Below are 18,708 nucleotides of genomic sequence, written 5' to 3'. Positions count from 1 at the left end.
CAGCTCATTCACAGGGATCTGTGTAACAAATATAAATGCCTACTTGGTGATGTGGTGAAGTTCTGTGTAAAGAGACATTTATTCGAAGCTTATTTATGGAGTCACAGGTTTCAGTGCGTTTTAACAGTCAGAAGGTTTAATGTTACCAGAAAGACTTAAAAAGCATGACACGCTGTGTTTATTCCTTTACATCAAGAGGAGAAAAAAAGCTATATATAACTATAGATGGTTAAAAAGCATGATGTGTCATTTGTTCATAAACTAAAATTTGTGATCGTTTGCAAATTTCTGTTGTATAAAAGAAATAAACTGCTATTTTTATTAGAAAATAATCGACTTTGGAGTAGGAACAGCATCACACCATGCAGTTATTGATTATATTCCTATACCAGTGCAAAGCTAAGTGGTTTATTGCTTACAATGCAAACACAGCATGGTAATATTTTAAATGTGAAGCCAGTGGTAATGATACAGTTGTTCAGACCCCATGTTAAGTACACATCATACCATTACAGAAATAAGACTATATTTTTTCTCAGCAGCATTCCAAGATGTTTTAATGACTACATGTGTAGTGCCAATAATACTACCTGTCATTTGGGCCAACAGACTTTTGTTCATTTAAAGTGCTGTTAAAAATCTATAACTCAGTCTTTAACACTAATAATGGAATACAACCGGCTACATAACCTAGTCATGGTGATACATCATACTATATTGTTGTCTGTATGTACTGTTTTGAAACCTGGCTCCACTCCCCTGAGCTGCACTACATCCGGACGGGGTTAGAGTCGTTTGCGGCTGTGGTGGCGAATCATATGACATGATTGATGAGCTCTGATGGCAGATAATCAAAACCCACTTTAGCCAACTGTTTAATTTGGCACCGGTGGGGATCTCTTCTTTACGCCTCTGATGCTCTGTGTTTTTTTAACGTGCCTAAGCTCAGACATAAACAATGAGTTTAGCTTTCCAACTGGAAAATAAATTACGGAGGAAGATATAACTTCATTTCCTGCGTCACGCCGAGCGTTTTCAAATTTAATCTCCCGCCTCTCCCCCCTGCGAGTGGCCAAGTTAAGCTCATCTTCTTTCACATTTATAACATGCTGCAATAATTCAACCTTTGATGACTCTTAGTTTTAATAAATACAGGCTTACTTGTAGCATACGTACATAAGCAACGCACATTCATATACCTAAAGGACGACTAACAAAAAAATGATTTAAAAAAAGGTGCCTGTGTTTTTTCTACTGCCTTATGTGTCAACAGCACCATCTGCTGGTGCATAAATAAACTACCAGCTGAAAGTTAACAGAAAGTGATTATTAGAAGACAACAAGCCAAAGGTCCTGAGAAAACTACTTGTAATAAAGTTTAGAGCTGTTATGGAAATATATGAGATGGAAATTATGATGAAAATTTTATCATCTCTTCAGTACTAATGATGTAAACTTCAGGTGTCCACGCGGTATACGTTAAGTCCTAAGGCCACGATTTGATATCTAATAATAACACTACATCCATTTTAATTCACTTTATCCCATCGATCTGTGCAACTTCAGATTCTAGGGTAGGCCTGTCATTAATAAACATTAATAAAAAACATACAAAATGTGGGAAATCGGTTAAACAGAATTTACAACAATATGATTCAAATGTAAGTCTTAAAAAAATGCAACTAACACAGAAAGATACAGGGACAGTTCAGACACAGTAAAAAAAAAAAATAATAATTAATAGTCATTTCTGGCAAAAACAAAGCTTGCAGAGTATTTATGACTATTTCTGTGTGAACATTGCTCACACATGTACAAAGTGGACTAGACTCAAGCACCTACCCATGACCCATTGCACCGTTTGCCGGTTTGACGATAAACGTCTTTTGCTTCCGTTTGCGTCTAAGCTCCTTCACGTAGTTCTGGAACTGAGTGTACTCCGCCGGGAAGATCCAAGTTTTGGGAATGAAGCTGTATTCCTGAGGCTGGCTTTTAATCATCCTGAAGTGAAGGAGGAGAAAAAGTAGTAAAAGAAAAAAAAAAAACAGTCCCTCAAGAGCTTGGATTAGGAGAGTGAGCTGGAGGACGGTGTTTGATGAGTAAGTCGCTAATCAGGTGTTGTAATATTTATGTGTGTGCTTGAAATGTTTTGAGTCTGTTTGTTTTTGTTTTTTTTTATGTGAAAGTGACTTACTTGGACATGTTTCTTGCCAAACAGTCTTTCCGACAGATCTCTCCCATTCCCGGAAAGTGGTTTATTCGCTGAGGAAAATAATAATAATAATAATAATAATAATATTCGGTGGTCGTTTAAAAATTCACTTCACAGAAATAAAAGCAACACATTACAGCCAAAAAACATGAAGTGGAACTATTATTTTCTGACATTTATACCCAATTACAGACACAAAACAAAAGCCAATTTTAAAACCTTTCTTAACCCTTATTTAGATGGCCAGATGATTTTAGATGAACACTAAAAAAAGACAATCAATCTCATCTTCAAGGAGCAAAGTAATTGGTTCTGCATCAGAGCCCCTGCAAGTGTAGGTAGTGACAGATGAATGTATTGCTTTGAAAACAACAAGAGGGAAAAGGAAAGGAGTATGAAAAGTGGGCTTTTCTGTATTCTGCAAGCAAATGAGGCTGAACAGGGCCATTAATTAGGACTGTATGAACTGCAGCTTGACAGCAAAGTTTCTGAGCAAATCACTGGGAAGGACGGGGGGGGGGGGGGGGGGGGTTAGTGAGTGTAAAAGAAATATGTCATTATCTGGATGGGACAGCCATAAGGAGGAAGAAGATCAACAACATGGTGACATGAGAGAGGATGTCATACATGCAAAAATCCAGAAAGTCAATAGTGTACATTTAAAACAAATCATTTTGAACGAAACATTCTGTACAAAAGGTCTAACCCTGGAGGTCACCAGCCAAAGGAAAAGATGCTGGTTAGTGTGTACTGTTGTTTCAGAAAACATTAACAGAACCTACATATGACAGCAGTTCACGCTACTTATTGTTTCAAAATGCACAAAACAAAATAAAGTAGCTTTCTACCTGAGGTTAGGAAGGAATAGATCATGACAGGCCCTGCTTTTATCAGAAAACGATCCATGATTATTTTGTGTGATACGACAAGCCACCAGGATTGTTGCTTTCCTACAACGGCACATCCTACGTTTTATTTTTCTTGTAGCTACAGTTTGTTCATTTGATGCTATGGAATATCTGTGAGACAAATTAGATTCTGTTATCACTTGTGTTATTTCACTTTTCTCTCCAATTATTTGCAGACCCCGAGACTCCTTCCATTAATGGCCATATCGAGGATTATCGAGGATACTTGTAGACTGTTCGCCACACGTTCCTATTACTACAGAAATATACTAAAGGGTCATTTTATTAGAATCCTATTATTTAAATTAAAGCCTGCAGTCCTGTCAGAAGCGTAATGTTACAGAAAATTATCAGCACCATCTGACCAGTCAAATTCTGGGATTCAGCATCACTCTGATAGAACCACAATAAATAAGCAGCAGAGAATGAACAATTTGTCCGTACCGTATGTCAAAAAGACAAAGCCTGTCAAAGGATATAATTGACTTTACCGCAAACATGTGCTACAGAATGAATAAATCAATCAAGATTTTTTATTAACCTGAAGGAAAAGGAGGTGTGCTCAGGCCCATATGTGTTCCTGCCACTCAGAGTAGTGTTAAGGCTGGGTTTAGACTGACTGGCACATGGATATGGCAGGCTGACAGCGGGGAGAGTGGAGAAAGTTGGAAGCGTTGGCAGAGCCAGACATGTTTCTTTCCACACACACCCCAGAAATGTAGGAGCCGGAGGCCCTTATGCCTGACTACACACACACACACACACACACACACACACACACACACACACACACACACACACACACGCACACAGAAAGACTACATGCTTCCTTCAATGACCTTCACCGTATTACTGACTGCCTGTCGCTAGCTCGGTGTTGCAACCTGATGTGTGGATGTGGGTGAATGGCACTGCACCTGGTAGTTCCTGAGCTCTGCGATTTTCTCATGCTGTACGGCCGAGTCGTTCCAGATGAGGTTAGCTGTTTCGTCCTCGTCTCTGGTTTTGTGGAAAGCCATCTCCCCAACAACAATACGAACTAGAAAGAAAAAAAAAAAAAGGAATTTACAATGGGCATAGATTACAATACTAAGCTTGTATATACTATAGAATTTAAGTCACAATAACACATTGCAAATATGGATTGGAAGGTTTAAAAACATGTGGAATTTGTGAGGTTGCTTTTTGTTGCATTTCACCACACACACGCACACGCACGTGCACGCACACGCACATTTATTCAAATCAGGCAAATAAAATGATTTATTACCATAAATTTTGTTCGTATTGCTAATGACAGAGATAAAATGGAAAAAATGCCTATTTAAATAACTGATATATTTTCTTTGCTCTAAATTTATTGTTTAATCCCCGTGCTATAAAAATGACTTTACCTCGTGTTAGTGGAAAATCTTTTGCTGAGTACATATATGTATTACAATGCTCCTAAAGACTATTCCCTTATTCCAGTACTTTGTAGTATTGTGATGTTTCTATTATGTAAATACTAATAAACTAATAAACTGCTTCCTGTAATTGGATGGCACTGAAGTAGATGTGTAAGTGACTATGACCGAAGACGCAACCCGAAGAGAGCATTAGATGAAAACTGTATTCACCAGCAGTGCACTAAGTGGTACACAGCCTCCAGAAATGCCTTTTTTAAACAGATAAATGAACAAACAGTAATGTATTTAATTCCAAAGGGTAGCTGAACATTTCAAATAGGTACAAATTTGTACATTATACCAATGACTATTCATTATTAAGCCACTAAAGTAAAATTTAATGAAGCAGGATATTAGTTATTTCTACAGTCCATTAAAATCTATGTTACATCTAATGTTGTGTGATGACTTTCTTGCTTCATTTCCAATTGGTTATAACAACTAAAGTGTAAAGCCCAGAAGTGTTAATGCAACAACCTGGTGATGACGTGATCTCTCAAATATAACCGTTATTTAGCTGATAAACCTCATTTTGTCATTATCATTAGACAAGAGCACTTTAAAGTCCAATTAGTGTTGTGTTTCGAGATGTGATAATGCTGATGGGTGAATTTCTGTTTGTTTTGCTTGCAGCGTGTTAAAGGAAACAGCCATAGTGAGGCCTGTGAGAAGGACACTAATGTGACATGGTATGGTAATAACTTACTCAAGCAAAGTCCTAATTAATGGCCCTGTTCAGCCTCATTTCCTTAAAGAATGAGGAAACTAAGTGGTAAATACACAGAATGGCAGCATGATCACTTTTTACACTGTTGGGGCTGCAGAAAATTTGCCAAAGTGATTCCTAATTCTGAAAATTCTTTCAGAATAGAAACGAGTGGTACGTTTTTACAAAGACTGCCATTGGCTGCCTTTAACCAGTTAGCTGTAAAGTCGTCGGAACAGCCGCACATCTTTTGTTTGTGAAGGCCAGCCATAGTTGTGAAGGGAGGCAGGGAGAATGAAAAAGTACTGTGCATCTGTTCAGCATGTAAATTAGTTCATTAGCAACCATTTTACCTTTTTGATCAAGTAATTCAAGTTGTAATACGTGTGATCCACAGGAAGGAATGCAGCAAGTTTCAATAGTGCTGGCTGGGAGTTCTTACCAATCTCATATTTTGTTCCTGCCACGTTGGCAGTGATGATGCCCTTCTTCTTCTTAGTGCGCACTTTCCTCTTTACACCATTCTGATTGGACAGTGCAGATGGCAAGTTCACGGGGGACGACTTTTGATCATCTATGAAAGCATGAGAACATTAGTGAGTTTCCCTTCTTTACACATGCACCCAACTCATTTACTGACATGAGATGTTAGCAGGCGTATCACAACTAATATCTCCTGAAATATTTTCTATTAGCCATAAGTCATGTCTAATATCTCCTAGACATAGAATGATGCTTTTACATTACATTACGTAAGCTAAAGCCGTTTTATCTATCATTTTTATATTTCGCTATAGCACATTGTTTCTTTTTTATCTCTTTCAATTTCACTTTGTTCTTCTGTTTTGACATTTAACACAGACGTTTGATTGACATGTTCAATGGTGATAAATGGCTGTTCTAAGAGTGGCACACAGTCGACAAAAAATGACAATTAATTCATTACTTGCAATGTTTTTACAATTAGATTATTTTGATATTAATTAAAATTTCATAATTGGAACAATCCTAATTATAAGAGCAAGGTATCATTAATAGACTTGGTATTTGTGTGTGTCAGAAATTACTCTGATTTAATCACATTTATGACATTCTAGTGCAGGTATATGTTATGTTTTATAGAGTTATATGTTAAATGATAAACTGAATGTTACTGCACATATTTAAGGAGTTTCTTATATTCTGATATTCACCTCCATCATTGGGGAGTGATGGCATGTCAGGGATGTGTGGACCAGACGTTTCCTCCGCCAGGCCTCTGGGACTTGCCAGCAAAGCCTGATGCAACTTTCCACAGATCTACTTTGTCTTTCCTGTCTGTGTGGCGTTGTGAGCAGCAGACTGTCCGTTCATCTGCCTTTACTGTCCCTCCTGGATCTGGTTCTCTCTTTCTCAGTAATAGGGTGGAGAGGGAAGGGGGTGGAGGAAGGGAAGGGGGACTTCTTCTCCCAAATAATGTAACCACAGTGCATTTATGTGGATGGATAGATGACTGGACAAGTTGCCTATTGAGAGAGTAGGAAATAAAGTGTGTGTGAGACGGAGTGAGAGAAAGAGAGACAGACAGACAGACAGACAGACTGTCAGGGCTAAAGGTGGGTGGCAATTGCATTGCTCAAACTGTTCTAATACATATCAGTCAGCCTGACATGAGCAGTTTCGCTTGGCTGATCACCCTCTAACATCTGAGTGAGGATTTCGGCAGTTGTTAAAAGCAGATGACAACGTTCTGTCTTCTGTCAATCTGATAAAACATTAATGCAGCTGTCTAATTAACAGCTTCTGGTTTTGCTTTTTTAAACATTTAACATTGCAATCAGTGTCATGAATCATAAGGTCTTAGATGACAAGTTGTCCATCTGTGTATCTCAGTACTTTTGACCTGATTGGCTACTTCTGACTGGTTATTGTGTCTGATGCATTCACTGCCCGACCCTGACCTCTTGTGGTTCATTTGTGAAGCACAGCTGAGTACATGTTCAAGTGCGGCTGAGTGCAAAAATTAAAAACCTTTACTTCAAAATGATGAAACATTTTATGTCAGTCATGTTTTACAGATTCTTCTCTTTCGGTGTCAGAAGTAACAGAAATAGAGGAGGTAAACTGTTCCTGTCCTGATCTGTTTCTTTTATTTCTGAATGATGAAATTATGCTCTTCTTCTTTTCAAAAATGAAATTCAGGTCCTACAGTATACTAAATAAATCAGCTGTTACAGGGGAAACACTAACATACACCAGCCATCATTACGTGAACACCTGACCATCCCTTCCAATTGTAGTCCATCATGTAATAATCCCTGGGAAAGGCTTTCACTAGATTTTGAGGCAGTAGGTATGGTGGCTTAGTGTTTAACACGTTTTTCTCATGTTTGCCACTGCTAGGGTCTAAATTCCACCTTTTGCTTTGGACTTTCCATGTACTTCAAGTGCTTCAGGGATTTTGTCCTGATACTTCAGTTTCCCACAATCCTAAGATGTGTTGTAGGCTGATTGGTATCTCTAAATTGTTAGTAGTTTGTGAATGTTAGTGTGTAGAGCTTGTGCCCTACAACGGGTTTGCACATCGTCCAGGGTGTCCCCATCGTCAGGGATAATCCCCTGAGTCACAAGATCATCAGTAAGATCATGCGCTGAAGGTGGGTGAGGTCGGTGTTCCAATTCTACCAAAGTTGTTCAGTGCAGGTCGCTTGAGTTTTTCCACTGCAACCTACAGTATAATCGACCATGTCTTCATGGGCCTGCGCTTAGTGCACAGCGTCACTGACAGGCTAGAACACCTCTTTGTTCTAGTGAAGGGAAACTGTACTGCTACAGCACACAATTAAAGACATTATTTAGAATCGTGTTCCTCCAACTTTGCGGCAACAGTTTGAAGAAGACCCACGTGTAGGTGTGATGGTCAAGTATCCACGCTATAGCGGTGACACTATAATAGCTCTAAATCTAAAACCTTATTTGAAAGCCTGAAAAATGAAAAGCTTAATCAGCTATTTTTGATACTTTTCCAGCAAACATCAAAAATTATACACTACAATGAGTGCTGTATAAAATTTTAAACATAATCCTCCTGTCACTGAACTGAGAGAAACCAGACAGAAGGTCACAGAAAGGCTGAGGAAGCGCAGCCGTCCCTAAAGCACTGTACTATCCAACAACCTGAATGTGCTGTGATCTGTGGCATAATTTGTTCACTCAGCAAATACTATTAACTTTGTGAAGCTGTATCTATTAAACACTTCTTTCTCACTCACTCACACACCACCACCACCAAGCCTAAGCCCGAAGCTCCCTCCCCATATGCAACCCTGCTTCCCGCAGCCCCCCTTCCTCAATCCCAGGCAATGCTCATTCAGCATAAAAAGCTTTCTAGAGGAACCCAGGACTACCTGACAGATATTCAATACTGTGCTCTCTACAGTGCTGTGTCTGTGTTCGATCAATTAAAAAGAATTACGTGTTATGGCAAAAGCTCATAGGGCTACATAAAGGCTAGCTTCCTACTTAGCAAGTTATATGAGCATCTATATCCTCTGCTTTATTTTGTATTTAAACAATACTACTGCTGCTGCTATTTCATTAGTCCTATTAGTAAAAGATGGGCACTTTACTTCTAAAACTAACCAATGAAGTGTGACAAAATAGTCATTTATTTTAGGCCAAGAACTGCTTGAATGCAAGTGTTTCTCTGAAAGCCAGTTTCTCTCTTGTGATGCTGTAGATAGACACAAAAGAATCGTATGGGACACATAGTAAGTGATCTACAAAGAGCCCAGTGTTGAAGCAATCCCTGAAGCAAACACAGCCAGGACAACCGGTGTCCTGTTCACAATGAAAACAAAGCTGTAATGTCGATGATCATAGAACGTTAAATTAGTCATGATAACAAATGCACATTTGTCTGGACGGAGTGCCAAGAACCAGCTTCCACAGCCACTAAACACATTGAGTTCCTAAACACACACATATATATATACATATATACACATATATATATATATATATATATATATATATATATATATATATATATATATATATATACACACACATATATATATATACACACACACATATATATATATATATATATATATATAGATAGATAGATAGATAGATAGATAGATAGATAGATAGATAGATAGATAGATAGATAGATAGATAGATAGATAGATAGATAGATAGATAGATAGATAAGAACCTGTACTGCTTAGAAATACACACTATATTGAAAAGCAAGAGGAGATATTACTGCTGTAAAACATTCTTTGGCCATGATATATTTGAAAAGCACAGTCATTCATATGCTAGGTAAAGCAGACATAGAGTTAAGGTTTAATGTTTACATTCATATAGACTAAGAAATATACTTAACTCTTTTTACCAGTACTTTGGCGTTCCATTCCAAATCGACTTTCTGGACTAGTCAGGACATTGTTGGCTTTTAGTGTGAGACATTTTTACCTCTGTTGGAAAAACCTTACACAGAATTTAAGTGGAAATATTATACTTCTATTTTAGCTGCTTATTAACAAGTACTTGGGAACAAATACTTGACATGATGGTGAAATCCAATGTTAAACATGAGCGCATCAAAACTGGTGGAAGTTCCATCTTTCTCCCTCTGGTTAAATAGAGTTAGGTTTAAAAAGCAGCAGTCCAGCAGCTATTTATGCACCTTTAAGAATTCATTGTACACAAAATGCCATAATCAGTGGATCTGATTTATGCTGACTCTGTCTTGTTAAAATGCCGCCACATCACAGTCATGGAACCAGCAATGACGAGCACTTCTATGAACAGGATCTCTACCGAATCGTAATGCTGACTGAAGATGCCACAAACCATTTAGTATAAGAAGCAAAAATTTCTGTATCATTATCAACAGCGAGGCTTGTGATATGTCAGTAATACAAAAAACATCCATATAAACTAATTAACCATTTGCACACCTGCACATTCATGCCATCAGTCCATAATGTGGAGGAAGCATAACGCATGCAGATTCAGATTGAGTGCTTCTGTTCACAGTAAACACCAGAAGTAAACACCAGAATTGAGACTTTAACAGCAGCATGGTTGTTAGTGCCAGGCAGGCTGGCTTGAGATTTCAGAAACTGCTGATCTGAGATTTTCACACCCAACAGTCTCTAGAGTTTACACACAATGGTGTGGGGAAAAACACACATGCGTAGCAATCGACAGTTCTGAAGAAGTAAACGATCTTGTGATGAGAACAGTCAGAGGTTTTCCGTCAGACTCAAAAAAAAAAAAAAAACTTGGTACAACTGAGAAACAGAAAAGCATTTCAGAATGCAAAACATACAGAACCTTGAAGTACTTTAACAGCAGAAGACCACATCGGTTCTACTCCTGTAGAAAATGTTGTACCTATGTACAAAAATGTATTGATGAACTGACATTTGGCATTTTGTTCCTCTTACCAGATATGTTATATACGGTGGCCGAGAAGTGCAAAACACATTAACAAATGCGAAAACAAAACAACAATTCCGAAAACACATTAAAAAATCCGAAAACACAACGACAAGTCAGACAACCCGGAAACGGTAGGTATAGTTTGTGAATGGAAACTTACCGATATACAGATTTGTAATTTGTTTTCAGATTTCTTGATGTGTTTTGCACTTCTCGGCCACCGTAGTTATAGCAACTATAAACAGTTGTTCCCTCAATAGCCCCTTTTTTTTTTTTACTTGCACCTCCATTACATTTCCAACATTTAGCAGACACTCTTATCTATAGCAACTTACATTTAATCACATTTTATACAACTGAGCAATTGAGGGTTAAGGGCCTTGCTGGGTCCTGGGACTTGAACTCACATCTTTCGATCATTATTCCAACACCTTAACCACTAAGCTACCACAGCCCACCGTTCTCTAAAAACATTTGCTTCTCAAAAGATAGTTCCAAAAGAAACGGAAAGCAACTGTATTTCCTGTGACCAGTTCTCTCACCAGTCCTCTTAAAATGTTCAATAAATCTTTCTCTCTTTCTTGCATCACTCAGTGGTACTTTTTCTAATTAGATGCTAACTGCATTGCAAGTTATCTGCATAATGGCAACAGATCAAATCTAATCTCATATAATTTAAGTGTTAAATCGACAGCTCCTTAGCATTGGGGCAGTCTCTATCATCAATTGTACGTTTAATTTGTTAAATAGACTTACATTTTAAATTTGTTTGTTTGTTTTTTCATTTAATTTTGGCAAAAGTCTGCCATACAGGTCCCTGTGAAAGCACTGTTACTGCAGAAGTGATACAGTGTCAAGAAAAAGTAGGTGAACCTGTTGGAATAAACTGGTTTTCTGCAGTAATTTGCCATAAAATGTCATCCGATCCTCTAGTAATTCACAACAACAGACAAACACAATGTGCTTAAGCTGATAACACACAAACAATTCGATTTTTCTCGTGTTTTTATTAAACAGACACATTAAACCTTCACAGTGCTTGAACCCAAAGAAAGTGAACCTGTAGACTAATTACTTCAACAAAAGCTTATTTATGTTTGTTAAAATTGATATCTATAAGGATGGAATGGATGCAAAACAATCTCAAAGTGTTTAGACATCCATCAGTTAACAGACTGTTTACCCATAGAGACAGTTTACTACTGTTTACTCTTCCTAGAAGTGGGCTCCCAGCCAAGATGACGCAAGGCAGAATCCTCAATGAGGTAAAAGAAGAACCCTCGAGTAACAGCTAAGGCTTGAAGACATCACTGGAACTGGCAAACATCTCTGATCATGAGTCTACCATATGCAAGGAGGGGAAATGTTCTATGGACTGATGAAACAAAAGTTGAATCGTTTCAAAAAGGGCACAACTTTCCAACATCACAACATCATCCCACTGGTAAAGTATGTAGGAGACAACATCATGATTTGGGCTTGGTCACTGCCTCAAGTCCTGGACCACTTCCATCGTTGAGGGGAAAATAAATTCCCTAGTTTACCAAAATATCCTACAGGATAATCTCAGGGTGGCCATCTGTCAGCTGAAGCTTACTACAAGTTGGGTGATGCAGCAAGACAATGACCCTAAGCATCAGAGTAAATCCACCACAGACTTAGTTCTGTCTTCCTAAAAAGAAATTGTGCCTTTTGGAGTGGCCCAGTCAGAGCCCAGACCATAACCCCATAGAGATGCTGTGGAATAACCTCAAGAGAGCTATTCACACCAGACATCCTACAAATGTATCTGAGCAGTTTTGTTAAGATGTATGTTCTAAAATTCCTCCTAAACCTTGTGCAGGTCTAATGCAGAGCTACCAAAAGCACTTGCTTGAAGTCCTTGCTGCTGAAGAAGGGTCGACCAGCTATTAACTCCACGGGTGCACTTACTTTTTCCTCCTGAACTGTGAACGTTTATTGGGTGTGTTCAATAAGTCACAAGAAATATGTAACAAATGCTTAATGTTGCCACAAGAAGTTTTTATCATTTGAAACAAAACTGACCAAAGATAAAGGACCATCAACTATTTTAAAATGCAAGAAAAGGGAAGTGTTTATAGCAATTATTGTCAATCCATAATCACAGTCCATGTTTCATAAACATCCCACCAGCCACGGCACAGATAATGTAGTAGAAAATAACAGAAATAGAAATGTCCTTGAACAACACACAGTCATGACCGGGCCCAGTCTGTCTGGTGTAGAGGAAACAACAGAGATGTGTGATTATTTTACAATCGCTTTTGCTCAAATTAAACACAGCTACATAGATGTTTAAAGTGGATCCAGGAAGCAGCATTAAGTGTGGTCTACGTGTGATAAGGTCCATCCATCACGCCCTGACACATACACAATGATTGTTCAGCTGTAAAAGCATAGTGCTTTTGTGGATGAAGGTATAAGAACAGTTGACGCTTTACTGACACCTGGAAAAGGAAACCCATCCACCGGTTTGTCTGTAGACATTTAAGAAAATCTTTCCTTTGTTTGCAAATCATTAACGCACTGGCAGAGATCGTGTGTCAGAGATATCAGCACTTACTAAATTTCTATGTAGGATATGTACTTTACTCAAGTGTTACTGGAATTAAATACTTTTACTCAAGTACATTTGCAAGACTATAATATTTACTCAAAGTACTAATCAAGTAGTACAAAGTATTACTCAAGTGACTAGAGTTTACCACATATACACATCTTTCATATTAGTTTACTGTAGTTTACAGCATTTGATAAACATCCTTATCCAGAGTGACTTATACTTATCAAATCTTTTATATACAGTATAACTGAGCAGATGACGGTTTGGGCCTTACTTGTGGGTCCAGCATTTGCAGTTTGGCACTGCTGGTATTTTAACTCACAAGCTTCCAAACAGTAGTTCAACATTTTAACCACTGGGATACCACTAATTCATGTACAGGTTCTTTGTTGTCCCTCTAGGAAAGCCCTTAAAGCGTTTGTGTAATGCTTCCCTACCAGAAAGGGTTCAGAGTAAGACCTTGTTGGGAAGAAGACTTGACAACCTGACCAAGTAATCTTATGTGTCCTGTCTAACTTTGTCGGGGATTGCTGGAAGGATAAGAATTTCACTGTATCGTGTAACTGAGTGTCTTCTTCACATATGACAACCAGCTCTTGAATATTGAAACGTTTTTTTGTATAGGAAATGCATAATAAGTCATAAACATGTATACATCCAAATGATATCCAAGTCCCCGGTGATCATGATTATAATAAATGTAGAGTTTCTAGCTAACCATAACATGGGATAGGGGAGAAAACCTTTGCCTAGATGTGATGGTTAAGAAATGTATATTGATTTGTGTGTGGCTACCTGGTTATGCGAATAAAATTTCCCCTATCTCTGGACATCAATTTTAAAAGTGAAGAGGTTCATCACTGACTCGAACTGAAGAGAAACAGAAACAGAATCAGCACATAAAGTTTTAGTTGAATGGGTCTTTTTTATAAAGAGTACATCACTGATTTCTCTGCCAACAGATGACGGACAGTTGATGGTTTATCTACCCCAGACCAGCTCAAAGAAACTGGCCAGACTCCATCTCAAAAGAAAATGATGGTGTAAAGCTTACACTGCAATAAAACTACAGGCTGCTTTTTGGATCAGCTGATTCTTATTCAAGACCACTTGATCAAATTATTTGAGAAAACTTTTTTATTTAGTTTCACCATATTTTTGTTTTTGTTTTTTTCCAACAACCTGTTCTTAATCCAGGTGGTTTAATCAGGTTTTATAATAACTGCTGAAATGTGATGATGAAATAATTGTGTGAATGTAAACAATTCATCTTTATCAAAGATGAAAATACTAAATATAAATGAGCTTGTCTTTATTTTTTACTAACATTGATCTTTGAATTCAGATCACACTAATCTAAGCGTTAAAAAAAGTCTTTTGTCTGTTTCAAAAGTTCAGTATCAATAAACATTTGTTCCAGCATGCCTTAGCGTAATCCAAGCCGCTCTGTAGCAGGTGAACAGGCAGGTCACTATTGTTTTTTTTTCCAGACAATCATTACTATTATATATCTCTCGGCTGCAAATTAAGAATCAGATTTGTTCTCATGCTGATTTGGCAAACCGGCATCACATTGCCCTGATGCTCTCTCTGTTCCAGTCTAGTGTTTGGTTAAAATTTATTCACTTTTTGAGCAGATGTTAGCAATGACAAATAGTATCATGAAATAACAGCTGCTGGTGACATGCGTTGACAACACAGCTTATGTTCCTAATGATAAATCATTAATCGTCAATGATCTCAACCACCAATCACTGATCAAATTTTGTTCCGAACAACCAATCGATACTCACTGATTGTCTCACCCCACACCTCTTTGTTCTTAATATTCAATTCTTGTTTATAATTACAGATAATTTAACAACTTCTCCCTAATGATTCTTCATTTTGTCAGCTTACTTTATAGAAATTATAGTATTTTTTAAATAGACTTTTTTTTTTACTCTCTATTCTGATAAAAGTCAAGTATTGGGATTAAATTAAATTATCTGAGGAATTTCCACTATGGAAAGTATAGAAGAGTTTCTAGGGTTTCTAGAAGACGTTTGACATTTGCTGTGGTCATCCTCAGAAATATCTAATGTTAAATTATTAATAAAGTAATAACTGTAAGTAATAATTACAATATAAACTAGAATTAGAATATAAATAATTACATCACTGACAAGTGACAGTGGGCCTGACAGTGTGCATTTATCAGCATTTAACATTTGGATATTTAAGGAACTCAGTTATTCTAGTGAGCTAATATGCATTTATATTATACTGCAGATAAAATAAAAATAAAAATAAAGTAATACAGTATAGTCAAGGTTTTTCCACCCAGACCAAGTACATGGATGAGTGTCTTTTACTAAAGCATACATTTTTACTTTGAGATTTGGGAAGTGTTTAATATCTGGGGATGAGACACTGATATACTTGCTTACGAGGCTAAATACAGTGAGTAGCAGCAGTCAAAGATGGTTGTTTCTCCCAACACGAGGCAACATCTGTACAATGTGTACCAAAGGACTAAAATCATTAGATGATCATTCAGTTGGGTGAAAACCAGTAGGTCGTTTCGACCTGTAATTTTCTGGATAGAGCACAGAGAAAAACACTAACGTGCCCAATCTAGATGAAATAAAATCACAAATAATAATGGACCCCAGGACCCTATGTAAAATGTATTCTGTGTGTTTAAAAGCTTTTGGAAAGACTTCCATATTCATGTAAAATGTTTGGTTATGCAAATATATACAAATGAAGCAATGACATCATCCGGCGACTTCTAGCGACCTTTTTGACTATGCATCAGCTACTTGCCCCTGAAAACAGTGACAACAATGCTATGGTCACGTCAATGCCCCACCGCAATCCCTACTACAGACGTGTAAATCAAGATGGGGACGCATTTTTTTTGCTGCATAATAACAGTTTTATAGTGAGCATGAAGCCAATAGTTCACCGAGATCATCTTAGTGAAGGAATCCTGTGCCCCAGATTCATACTGCGGATCTGCAAAGTCAAATCTCACGCAAATACACATGCATAAACATGTAAGCAGTTTAGAATCGTATGCAATTTTAGGTGATGCGTTTGAATACACAGGGCTTTAGTATTTAGCTCGCGCTGCTATTTCTGCTCAGGTTCTTCAATGGGCGCAGATTTCTCACTATTTGCACTATTATATCCCATAATGCAGTGTGACAGAGACTCGGCTGGGCCGTTAGTGCTCAACACATCTGTCTACAGCTTTACACAACTATAAATTATTATGTGGTTACCGGTATAAGGAGGATAATGTCCGTGAATCAATCAATCAATCAATCACCTGCTTAGCCGGTGAGTTAGCTGCTAGCTAGCAAGTGAAGAATGGGATAAATAACCCTGAGAACGTCGTGAGGTTTTACCTGAACACTTGTTCCAGCTTCTCTGCTGCGTCCTTTTCGTTTTCTTTCCTTTTTTTATTAAACGCACTGCCGTTTGTTATCAGTATTATATGTTTTTTTTATTCGTTTACAATATAGCTAGCTGTCTACAGTAGTGGAGAATGAACCTGTCGTGTGTCGCCTAGTCAACACAAGCGTATAGTGGGGGGGTTAACGGACCGGTCCATTCGTCACACAGGGGGATCCATGGTTTTAATAACCATCGGTGAGACACGAAACATACTCCAAGGCATTGCTAACTGTTTTCTAATACTTACTTTATTTCCTGATTATATTAATATTGTTAATATTTATTTCTTTATTAAAGAGAAATATGCTATCTACCGACTCCCTTTCCTATAATTAGGATATGGTGCCTTCCACGAGAAAGATTTAGAAATATTTCTAGAAATATAATCTAGATAAATTAGTGAAATCTGCTCATTTGTATTCTGGTGTTTTGTTTTCTTTTTTATTTACATGTGTATTTCTTTACTTTACATTTTTTATTTTTTTTAACATTTGATTCTAAATAAAATGAAAATGAAGACATTAAAATAAAATAAAAATACAGCAGATATTTATGATTTTTTGTTGCTTGTGATGTACTGTTCTGTTTACCTTAAGAGATTGCATTCTCTTTAGAATCATGTAAGAGTCAAATTTAACAAAATGCAAATGGGCATATGGCCAGTCAAGTCAAGTCAAGTCAAGTCAAGTCAAGAAGCTTTTGTTGTCATTTCAAACATATATAGCTGTTGCAGTACACAGTGAAATGAGACAACGTTTCTCCAGGATTTTGGTGCTACATAAAACAAAGACAGAGCTATAAGGACTTAGTAAGTTAGTTCTAGATACATGAAGTGCTTCTGTGCAACCTGGTGCAAACAGTGCAGGACAAGACAAAAAGACAGAAAGACAAAAGACAGTGCAAAAAAAATATAAGACAAATACACAAATGACAATACTCAGTAACAGTGCCAGTGTAAATACTGTATGTTCAATCAATATTACGTGTGCAGAAATATTGGAATGAACAGTGTAAAGTGTTGTGCAAAACAGTAATTGGCTGAAATGTGAGACAGTATGTGCAAAGAGCAAAAAACAGTGTGCAACACATTTTGTAAACAGTTTTGATGGATGTACAGTATAATGGAAGAGTGTGTAATCGGTGTAGGTCTGTGCAGTCCATACAGTTGATGTGTGTGCGTGTGTGTGTTGTGCTCAGTACAGTTCAGTTCAGTCCAATTATTAAGGAGTCTGATGGCTTGTGGAAAGAAACTGTTACACAGTCTGGTCTTGAGGGCTTGAATGCTTATGTCTATGTCAGAAATTCAAATATGAGCCATCAAGTCATTAAATCCAGATTAACCTTTACCAAGGTGATGAAAAGGCCAAACTGTGGTGAATGAAAATCTACTTATGATCTAAAATTTAGAGGCTTATTTGGTCATGGCTTGTTCCTACATGGCTGCTTCTGCTTCTACATGACTGTATGGCTTATCAAGACTGATAAACTGATGCACTTGCCTCCATACACCAATGTAGATTTCCATAAGTTTGTAATTGTTAGTAATAATAAACTTGGTATATACTCACTAGCCACTCCATTAGGATCACCAGTATTCACGCATGTAATTATGAAACTAGCTAATGACATGTCATAAAAGCATACAAATTTACTGTAGCACCAAAGAGCTTCAGTTAAAGTTCATATTAAACTTCAGAATGGGGAAAAACGTGACTTCACTGACTGCTGATCTGATTGTTAAATGTTTTGTGACCAGGCAGGAGTCCATTTAACCTATTTAACATTGCATTTTAATGAGAACATTGCCCAAGCATGGAATATGCAAGTATCTGTATACATCACAAACTTCTTAAACACATAGCTAACGTTATAATTACTCAGTCAACTATTTGTATTAACTATTCTAACACAGGAGCGCAGTTAGTCTGTGTGGATCTTAATTAACATGCATGTGGAATTTCATGAGGATA

General features: G+C 37.4%; 1 protein-coding gene across 6 annotated transcripts in view; it reads right to left on the bottom strand.

The window, feature by feature from the left end:
• ttll7 (tubulin tyrosine ligase-like family, member 7) overlaps window positions 1-16,881 on the bottom strand; it is a 78,010-nt gene extending 61,129 nt beyond the window's left edge. For 4 of the 6 annotated variants that reach the window (XR_007139965.1, XR_007139966.1, XM_047810248.1 and 1 more), the window contains exons 1-6: window positions 16,690-16,881; window positions 6,468-6,779; window positions 5,717-5,848; window positions 4,038-4,159; window positions 2,195-2,262; window positions 1,843-2,001 (exon numbers count right to left, since the gene is read on the bottom strand). Coding sequence is in view for 4 of the 6 variants with exons in the window: in XM_047810248.1 (XP_047666204.1) it covers window positions 1,843-2,001; window positions 2,195-2,262; window positions 4,038-4,159; window positions 5,717-5,848; window positions 6,468-6,492 (506 nt within the window). In the remaining 2 variants the exon portion in view is untranslated. Of the gene's footprint in view, window positions 1-1,842; window positions 2,002-2,194; window positions 2,263-3,661; window positions 3,866-4,037; window positions 4,161-5,716; window positions 5,849-6,467; window positions 6,780-14,089; window positions 14,165-16,689 lie in introns of those variants that run through there. The other 2 variants (XM_047810247.1, XM_047810249.1) reach the window with 2 other exon arrangements.
• Window positions 16,882-18,708: the final 1,827 nt, after the last annotated feature.

The sequence above is a fragment of the Tachysurus fulvidraco genome, chromosome 2, assembly GCF_022655615.1.
Source record: "Tachysurus fulvidraco isolate hzauxx_2018 chromosome 2, HZAU_PFXX_2.0, whole genome shotgun sequence".
Taxonomy (NCBI): domain Eukaryota; kingdom Metazoa; phylum Chordata; class Actinopteri; order Siluriformes; family Bagridae; genus Tachysurus; species Tachysurus fulvidraco.
The sequence above is the reverse complement of the archived record's forward strand: the minus strand, read 5'-3'. Positions and strand labels throughout refer to the sequence as shown.